The sequence below is a fragment of the Sinocyclocheilus anshuiensis genome, unplaced genomic scaffold (genome assembly GCF_001515605.1).
Source record: "Sinocyclocheilus anshuiensis isolate Anshui unplaced genomic scaffold, SAMN03320099.WGS_v1.1 scaffold940, whole genome shotgun sequence".
Taxonomy (NCBI): Eukaryota; Metazoa; Chordata; class Actinopteri; order Cypriniformes; family Cyprinidae; genus Sinocyclocheilus; species Sinocyclocheilus anshuiensis.
Genome location: NW_015549620.1, coordinates 562,657 through 572,014, shown reverse-complemented (window position 1 = coordinate 572,014; position 9,358 = coordinate 562,657). Strand labels below are relative to the sequence as shown.

At 36.7% G+C, this 9,358-nt stretch overlaps 2 protein-coding genes across 3 annotated transcripts in view; both read left to right on the top strand.

The window, feature by feature from the left end:
* samd7 (sterile alpha motif domain containing 7) overlaps positions 1-5,506 on the top strand; it is a 7,098-nt gene extending 1,592 nt beyond the window's left edge. Inside the window, exons 3-11 of one of the 2 annotated variants that reach the window (XM_016448354.1) lie at positions 1,016-1,088; positions 1,637-1,754; positions 1,890-2,016; positions 2,217-2,341; positions 2,439-2,517; positions 3,136-3,797; positions 4,350-4,471; positions 4,553-4,663; positions 4,913-5,506. In XM_016448354.1, the coding sequence (XP_016303840.1) occupies positions 1,652-1,754; positions 1,890-2,016; positions 2,217-2,341; positions 2,439-2,517; positions 3,136-3,797; positions 4,350-4,471; positions 4,553-4,663; positions 4,913-5,149 (1,566 nt within the window). In that variant the 5' untranslated portion in view covers positions 1,016-1,088; positions 1,637-1,651 and the 3' untranslated portion in view covers positions 5,150-5,506. The remainder of the gene's footprint in view (positions 1-1,015; positions 1,089-1,636; positions 1,755-1,889; positions 2,017-2,216; positions 2,342-2,438; positions 2,518-3,135; positions 3,798-4,349; positions 4,472-4,552; positions 4,664-4,912) is intronic. The other variant, XM_016448355.1, reaches the window with a different exon arrangement.
* Positions 5,507-6,204: 698 nt separating this feature from the next.
* LOC107659352 (translocation protein SEC62-like) overlaps positions 6,205-9,358 on the top strand; it is an 11,489-nt gene continuing 8,335 nt past the window's right edge. The window contains exon 1 of the mRNA XM_016448269.1: positions 6,205-6,335. Coding sequence (XP_016303755.1) covers positions 6,300-6,335 — 36 coding nt within the window. The 5' untranslated portion in view covers positions 6,205-6,299. The remainder of the gene's footprint in view (positions 6,336-9,358) is intronic.

The following is a 9,358-nucleotide window of genomic DNA, read 5'->3' as shown; positions in this document are numbered from 1 at the left end:
TATATATATATATATATATATATACTTTTACTTTATATATATTTAAATTATTATTATTTATATTATTATTCAATTATAGAATATATATAGAATAGTTCAACATAGAAATATGATCATATATAATACATACAGATAATAAATATCATTTCTTCATTCCATATTAAACGGTCTCTTCTGTGTATCAGGCAGAGTTTTAACAAGGTGGACGGTGTGTCTGCCTGCACCACATTTAACACATAAACCAACTGTATCCCAGATTTATCCCCCAAGGTGTTTTTAGGACGTCTCTGGGGCTAATGGAGGCTAATAGGCTTAGCACTTAGGGTGTATTGTCCGGTATGCTTACAGGAAAGGTTTGCTGGGGGTAAAACTCTAAACTCTGGGATTACCTCCAACACATCCCTTTAAAATGCTATATAGTCAGGATTTAGCTAATAGGATCCGAGGGGGGAATAGGGTCCCTGAAGGTAGTTTGGGGGATGGCTGACAGCAGGACTGCACGCATACAGGTCAGCAGATGTACTAGGCAGACTGCTGGACTAACAGGAGGATTACAGGACTCAGATTAGAACGGCTCCTCATAACGGGTAATACGCACAGAGGCTGTCCCATACAGAATTTTGGAGAATTTGTCCAGGAATAAATATCTGTAGATTTAATTATCTAGGCTTGTTATATTCTTGTAAACAAATTCTCTCAGGTGGAAAAATAGACACTTGACCGATTTTTTTTTTTTTTACATGACAATCTGTAGAACAAATGAAGTGCATAATATCACAATACAATACCATGTTATTATTATAATATAATATATACATTTTTCTAATGTTATAGCCCTGTTTTTTTGTTTGGCTCTGGTTTGCTTAGAAATTTTTAGCAAAACTATACTTGTTACACTTCTAAAATTCAGGCTAATCATTTTAACTCGAAATCTCTACTACTGAAGAACAGAGATGTTGACAAACTGGTTACAGCCTATCATTTTCTCTCTCTGTATCTGGTTTTTCAATTTCAGACTGAAAGGAGTGACATTACCGAAACATTTTACACCTCAGTGAGTGAAGATAAAGCACAGGAGGAGTGAACAGGTACTTCATTACATGACATCTATCCATTCTAACATTGATGTTTGAGTTCACTTAATGTTTTTTTTCTTGGTCGCTTCTTAAATGTGTGTTGTTTACTGACCTGTCAAGAAAAGGGTAATACTGATCTCTGAGCCGGTGGAATCGGTTGTGTGTCTTGTGTCAATATTATGTAATTCGTCTCGCTGCTATTTTAGTATTGGCAGTGAATAGGCACATCATGCCAAATACATCATAACTTCCAGGCATTTTACCATTTCGATGACTTGATCTGCAGCTTACATAGTTGCACCAGTAGGTGGTGACAAGTTACCGTCTTAATGAGTGAATAAATAATTAATTAACTAAACCGATTCGTTCCAAACACTGATTTATTTACAAACGAAACAAGTTGCTGAATTAAAAAATCTGAACACAAAAGAATATGTTTTGAAGATTGTTGATTACCAAACACTTTCAGTTCCCATTGACTTCCGTTGTATTTTTGTCCATACAATGCAGTGATTGTTTTTTTACATTTCGAGAATGTAGCCTATGTTTGTTACACTAAGGAAAGAGGCAGTGTCATGACCCCACGTGAACAGCTAAGGAAGTTATCAGCGCTGGGAGAGCAAGGTGCCCTAGATGAGAAACACTGGTACCGACTGGTCAATGGAATGTCTGCTGGAGGTAAGAGTTCATCATGGAAGTGGCAGAGTTCATAGAACACTTTAACCAGAGCTGATCACAACCATGAAGAAATATGGCTGAGAAAGAGCTACTATTAGGCTAGAGACACCTTCATCTGTTCCCCTGTGTTTGAAGCAGAGATACGGCAAAGGCAGGAGCTCATGATGAGGAACCAGATGGCCATGGCTCCACAGATCTTGGCTCAGGGGCAGCAGAGACTGCAGGGTGTGCCTGCACAGTTTGATCCCCGCTTCATGGAAAGGTCTGTTAGAATGAACTCCAAAACAACCAAGACAGTAAAAGAGAATGAGTTTTTAATTGTTAATGGATATTATAGGTTCAATTTACATGAGCTTTAATGGCATGACAAGAAATGGAAATTTATTGCCAAAGCATTTGCAGCTAACTATGCAGTTTAAATTAGTGAGATTTTAATGATGAATGATTCCTCTTTATCTGCAGGGACCTTGTGCCGCCCACTGAAATGGTATCAGCTGATGCTAGACAAATCCACATGGGTGCTCACTTCGGCCCATCTCTGCCCCCAAACTCCAAAGTTATTCCAGGCAGAGGATTCCCTGGCACAGGTTAGAATGAAATTATATGCTGGTTAAATGTAGAGAAGTACAGGGGAAGCTCAGAGAGAAAGAAGAACCTAATTTTACAATTTTTTCCATTTTGCAGGTTATGGCTTCCTTCCAACTGAATCCATGGAGACGGTTGCTAGACGGCAAGAGTTCATTCACAAACAGAACATAGCCAGGTACATTTCAGTGTATTTGCTATAACTATGTTAAACGGGAGTAAAGTCATACAGATGAATGCAATACAAATCCATAGAGTGCAACAGTCGAGTTCTGGAAGTAAAAACTACATTCATTTTGTCCATAGGAAAGACAGATCTGTTGTGATCTCTGAGGCAGTTAATTGATGGTATATTCCTATGTTGAAAACATCTGTTTGCATTATTTCAGCTTGTTTTTAAAATAATCACGTTTAACGCGAAACAGAAAATTCCACCAGTCAGAGAGTAGTAGCGAGCAAATAGTGCCAAAAGAGCACTGCAGGCAAGGACTCTCAAAATAATTTTAAAAATAGTGTTTATCTGTCTATATATCTAACTAAATGAATAGATTTGTATTTCTCCTTCATTTTATGTCATTCACAATGCTTCATGGGATTGTACTTCTTTTCTTCACTAAAGTATACAATCTTGTACCTTGTACAATGTACCTTGTACATAGTCTTGGTTTATGGCTTATAATGCTTTAACAAAGACATTTTTAAAATCCCAGAGAAAAATTAATGGAAAAAATACTTCCCGAACCACAACCTCTGAAAAAGTGGGCGTGCACTAATTGTAAATTATTTTTTTAATGAGGATGGAGATGAATGCTATCCTGCACCAAAAAGAACTGGAGAACTCCCACCAAAAGGGTCTTATTGGGATGGAGAATCCCATGATGTACCAAGGCATCCAACCCAATCCAACAGCTTTCAGGGGACGCCAGCGGCTCTCAGATAGTCATGATGTATTCATCCATCGCACTGCCCTTGAAGACCTGCATGCTAACAGTCTCCTAATGGCAAGCCCTTACCCACCGATCAACACATTGCAAAGGGAGCGAGGACGCAGGACCGGCAGAAGGTCCGCCAATCATAAGAGCTCAGACAGCAACATCACTCTCCCCAAAGGCCAATCAGAAGAGAAGAACGTCGAGCAGAGTCCAGGAGCTGCTTCGGGAGAGGAGAAGGAAGTTGAAGCGAAAGGCAAACCACACCAAACCAAAGTAGAAACAGAGCTGTCTTCTGGCAGTAGTAGGAAAAGTTTTAAGGAAGGAGAGCCAGGGGTTCACAAGGCATGTATTAGTGGACAGGAGGGATGTGCAGAAGTCACCAACTGCAGTGCTAGCACTAGTGACAAAGACATATCCAGCCACTGCTCGGCTTTCCAAGAAAAGTTTCTGTACCCATCTGTTGCTGGCCCGCTCTCAGGGATACCCTACATGCTCCCCATGCCAGGAAATGGACTTGTACCACTTGGTGTGTTTGTTAGTTTACCTTTTTTAAATGCAGTGGTTGAGCTTAACTGTGTTGTTTTAGTAGTATTATTTATATACTATTATAATATGTATTAATATTTTGAATTAGACTTTATTATATTTTCTATAATATGTTGTCATTTTAATTTTAGTTGAAGTTTTAGTAATGTTGTTATGTGCTTTTGTCATATTTGAGTTTTTTATGTTTCTATGTAGCTTTAATTTATTTTTATTTCTGTTTTTAGTAATTTTAGTACTTAAACTGAAAATATTAAACTATTTGTTTCAGTTAGCTGCCAATGCAATATGATTTTTGTTGACATTTTTTAAGTTGAAGTTTTTCATCTGATATTTATATTTTATTTCAGCTTTGTTTGAATTAATTAAAACTTTTTTTTTACAGTTTTACTTTTAGTTAACAATAACAACATTGGTATTTAGCTATTTGTTAGACATTTTTTGTCAACCGATATACATTTCTTTTAAGAAATATTAAAATTATGTTTCATTATAGTCAGAGTTACCTATTAATTTTTGGTTTATTTTCAACTAGGACATCCTAATATGTTTCTTAATGGAGAAGAAATGTCTTCATTAGAAGATATTCGCAAGTGGTCAGTTGATGACGTCTACAACTTCATCAGTGAAATACCAAGCTGTGCCGAATATGCACAGGTAATAAAAATGTAAAATCACAAAATGCAATTACAATTATATACCTTTAAGTCTCATTCTTTTGTGTGTCATCCATTGCAGACATTCAAAGACCATATGATTGATGGAGAGACGTTACCTCTTCTTACAGAGGACCACCTCCTGGATACACTTGGGCTAAAGCTCGGTCCTGCGCTCAAGATACGATCACAGGTATTCGCCATCTTTCAAAAGGACCAAATTCTATCTCAGTAAGAAGGTTCATCATTAAAATTAAATTAATATTAAAATATTAAATAAAATGATGTATATTTTGTATATATAAAATGAAAAATACACATATATGACAGATTATTTTAAGGGTTCTCTCTACCCTCCAAGAGGTCCTTGGGCTTCAAAAAATTTAAGTTTATTAAAGAATGAACTCATCTAACTCATTAGGTTGTTCTGTTCTCTTTTCAGTTGTCCCGACGGCTGGGTAACATGTTCTACAACATGATGAACTTGCCTCTCCCCGTCTCCGGTCTGCAGCCTCCACCTGAGAAAAGCGGGGACAGATCATCAGACATCAGCTCCCCCCTCAACTGCAACAGTTTGGAGCTGCTCAGCAGCCCAAGAGACACAGAAGCTCTTAAATCTACGGAGCCTGTAAGTGAAGCTGATAATCCCTCACCGACCCAGATGAGTGAGACCACCTGAAAAAGAATGCAGAACTGTTGGATTTCTTTTTTACCTCAAAATCCTTTACTGTTTTGACACTGAATGCATAAAGTAGACAGGCACTGACATTTTTGTAGTGAACTTACTGATTCTATATTTTTAAATATTCATCACAAATATATTATGATCCGTGTTATGCAGTAGGTTCAGAATGTGGTTTCCAGCAGACTAGTAGACTGTCGAATGATGGATATTTCTATGTATATATATTTTGTAATAAGTCAGTAAATCATTCACAAATCTTTTTGTCTTTATCATTACAGCCTTTTTCATTGTACAATTGTATTTTGGTTTTTACTTCCAACTTAAATTATTCTCTGTTGTCATATACTGTTTGCTATGGGGAAAATAAAAAGAATGATTCATTTGGTCTTTATCTGATTCATTTGATATGATAAAAAGATTCATATACAGCATTCACACACACACACACACACACACACAAAACAGAATATACAGCATTCTTTTCTTAAAAAAAAATGAAAATACATTATTTAAATCCCTTAAATCTTAAATCCCTTATTTGTGTGGATTTTTTTTTTTTTTGTAATTTTCTAGCAATAAATATGAAATTACATTTAGCCTAAATTAAGCTATTACTTGAAGGGGACAGATATCAAATGATGTTTTGTAGTTGTTAATAAAACAATTCCCATATTAAAAATATATTTGATTATTTTATTCTTACAATCACTTTGAATGGTTAATCAATGCAGTCAACACAACAATAAACTGAAGAAAATGGCTTTTATTGTTTTATTTTTATAGTTTTTTATGGTTTTTATTGTCTTAATAAAAGGTTTTTATGATCATTTATTTTATTCCAGGTTTCATAATAACCTTGGTTCAAATGTTACTTCTTAGGTGTCGAACTTTTATTGAACAAGAAAGGATGATTTTAGGTTGATGTTAAATTTATGATAGCTAATATTTGATCTAATAATTCTCACTACAAAAAATCTTCTATTTTTGACCTCACCTGCACTTCAGATGGCAGTATTCATTCATTCATTCAGATTTTAATTTGCCAAGCGAAGAAGTGACTGATCACGGGCAATTCGAAATATCGCGAGACTTCCCTCCCCACTCTGTTCGTGACCACGTCAAGGGAACCCAGAAGTTAGAAATCATGGCGGAGCGCAGGAGACACAAGAAGCGAATTCAGGTATCGAATTCATGTAACGTTTGCTATTAGAGGCCCAGTCTTAGATCACTGTTTGGCATTAAGTCATTTCTCGAGTTAATGTTAGTGTTTTGTTCGACCCATGATACAATTATACTCTGATCCGTTATTTTTGCAATGCTCTCATTTATGGGAGGTGGATTATTTGTCAGTGCTGGCGCAATTTTTGCGCTTCGCTTGGGTAATGCATTTTATCTTTTTGCAGGCATCTAATCATTCATGCAATTGCTCGATGGATTTGATGTGAGCATGACCTGATTGTGATGTCTCTCCCCTGTGAAGAGTACGTGTTTAGTGGCACAGCTGATGGAGTTGGCCATCTTAGCTCGGCACAGACTGTTCGGTTTGCAGGCTGTTCTCTTTAACCAGCTGCTGGCTCACATGCTCCACGAATTTGAGCAAATAACGTCCAAAATGCAGCACTTCTCATCCCCAAATTTGTACCCATTTGCAGACTAATTAAAGGGGCATTTCACACACAAATACAATTTTTAATTTACTCACATTCGTGTTTTTTCAGTCTCATTTGACTTTCTTTTTGCGTAAAAAATACAATGCTTGGTAGGCAGAATCCTGTAGTAACCATTTATTTTAACTGTATGAAAAATTATGCATTAAAAGTTAACCGTTACTGTCTGTCCATAACATCTTATATTAAATTTTCCATGAGAAAACGCATACAGGTTTCAAACAAGCGAGTAAATGCTGACAGGATTTCCCTTAAAGCCATTCTCCATCATTAAAACGTGTTTCGTTCTAAATATGTCAGTCAAATGCAGATGCTACATTATGTGCATCTGCCACTAGTGTGCTATTTTGCACACTAGTCATAAAGAGAGAGTCACTCTTTATGATCCTTCAAGCCTGTTTGTTAGTATTTGCTCTTATGCAACAGGTTGAAATCCACTGTCATTGCTGATCAGTTTTCTTGCTGTGAATAAACACGTATCCACCGTATAAACCAAGTAAACTGAAAAGACGCGTTCAAGTTATGGATGAGAAATCCTGCATTATTTTTACCTATCAACAATCATTAGGAAACCTAAAACAAACCTTTAGACTTGAAAGGTCTCCAAACGAAACCAAATAAAGTACCTCTGATTGTTTTTCTCTGTAAAGGTGCCATTTAGACCAAGTGTTAATCAAATGTTAAAGTCTGTCACATTTACTCATCCTCAGTTTGGATGAGTCTTTTTTTTTTTTTTTTTTTTTTCTGTCCATACAATGAAGGTAATTTGGAACCACAACTATCCCTGCCAGCAGTTTACCTGAAGTACAGCTGCCACTAAGACCACCAAACCATAACTGATAACAGGGTCTAGTGTAGTACAACAAGACTGGTTATTGTTTACCAAGGCCGAATTGAGACAGCATAATCAATAAACATTTGGATGACTTCCTTCACAAAATCCAGAGGAATATCAGGCAACCTGCCAGTAACTCCACACCAGGACGAATACCATGTTTATATGGTCTTCATTTAATATGTTTCTCTAAGTCATGCAGGAGATATTCTGACCAAACATGCCACCTCCTTATGTGATTTGAATCATACCCAGTTTTGGTGTGTTTTTTTTTTTTTTTTTTTTTTTTTTCTGTCCATACAATGAAGGTAATTTGGAACCACAACTATCCCTGCCAGCAGTTTACCTGAAGTACAGCTGCCACTAAGACCACCAAACCATAACTGATAACAGGGTCTAGTGTAGTACAACAAGACTGGTTATTGTTTACCAAGGCCGAATTGAGACAGCATAATCAATAAACATTTGGATGACTTCCTTCACAAAATCCAGAGGAATATCAGGCAACCTGCCAGTAACTCCACACCAGGACGAATACCATGTTTATATGGTCTTCATTTAATATGTTTCTCTAAGTCATGCAGGAGATATTCTGACCAAACAGAGTATGACTGGAGCTCAAAAACACTCTCATACTAAGACCTCAGGCTTAAGAGTGGAGTTATGTCTGGTAGTCATTCATTATTTCAGTAAATGGTGTCTCTATAGCCTGGCTTATTGTCTGGATTTGTGAGGGTTTTGTGTGTGTGTATAGTGTGGTCACATAGTACTATTAGTAAGGATCTTTAGCTTAATAAATGGGGTCAGTGAGGACTTGTGTGTCTGCAGCGAGTTTGAATGGAGACCATCATTTCAGTGTATAGATTACAAAGCACAGCACATCAGTGTGTGGCGAGTTGAGGCTTTTAATTAGTTCACGTTCATTAGATGACTGACGAGGGTCCTGCTGCCAGTGTGGGAGATTCATTTCAAAGCTTTTCAGAGCACTGCTGTTATTCTACATTCTCTTGAATGTCGTTTTTCACTGGAATTAATGGCTTGTAGTCAAAGGGACAAACCAGCTTTTTGACATTCAGACTCTTGGTTTCTGTTGTATCTATTAATCATGGTTTATACTATTAATATCTCGGTCCTCTCCCATGGTGAAGTCTCACTGGTCCAGAATCATGCTCTAGATCAGTGGTCACCAACCTTTTTAGACCCAAGATCCCTGACCTCGGCCTTTATGAAAGACAAGATCTACCTATTGAAGAATTGATAAGACATCCCAGATTGTACTTCAAATTTGAGGCCTTTTACTTAGTATTTTAATTAGTGATGCGCCGGTCATAGCTGATTCAGAATTCAGATTTTCTTTTCTTTCTTTTTTTTTAACTAGCAACTTGGATTCTGATACTGATACTGATTTTTAAGCAAATATATTTATTGGCTATTTGCTTTATAACAAACAAACTGGCTTTAAACAAAAATATCTAGCCATTTGAAATTAGAGGCAACCACTGAATTTTAATCATGATCTGCACGGGCAGTTGTTTTTGATTTGATTTAGATTAATTTCAGAATTTAAAACAAAAACAGAATGGTCTGACTTTAGGTGTTATTTATTTATTTGCTACATAAAACATCTGCACGAAACAAAAACAGCAGGTCTGAATGAGACGCACTCTCTGACAGCAGGTGGCGCCTATGAACAGGGTTGCC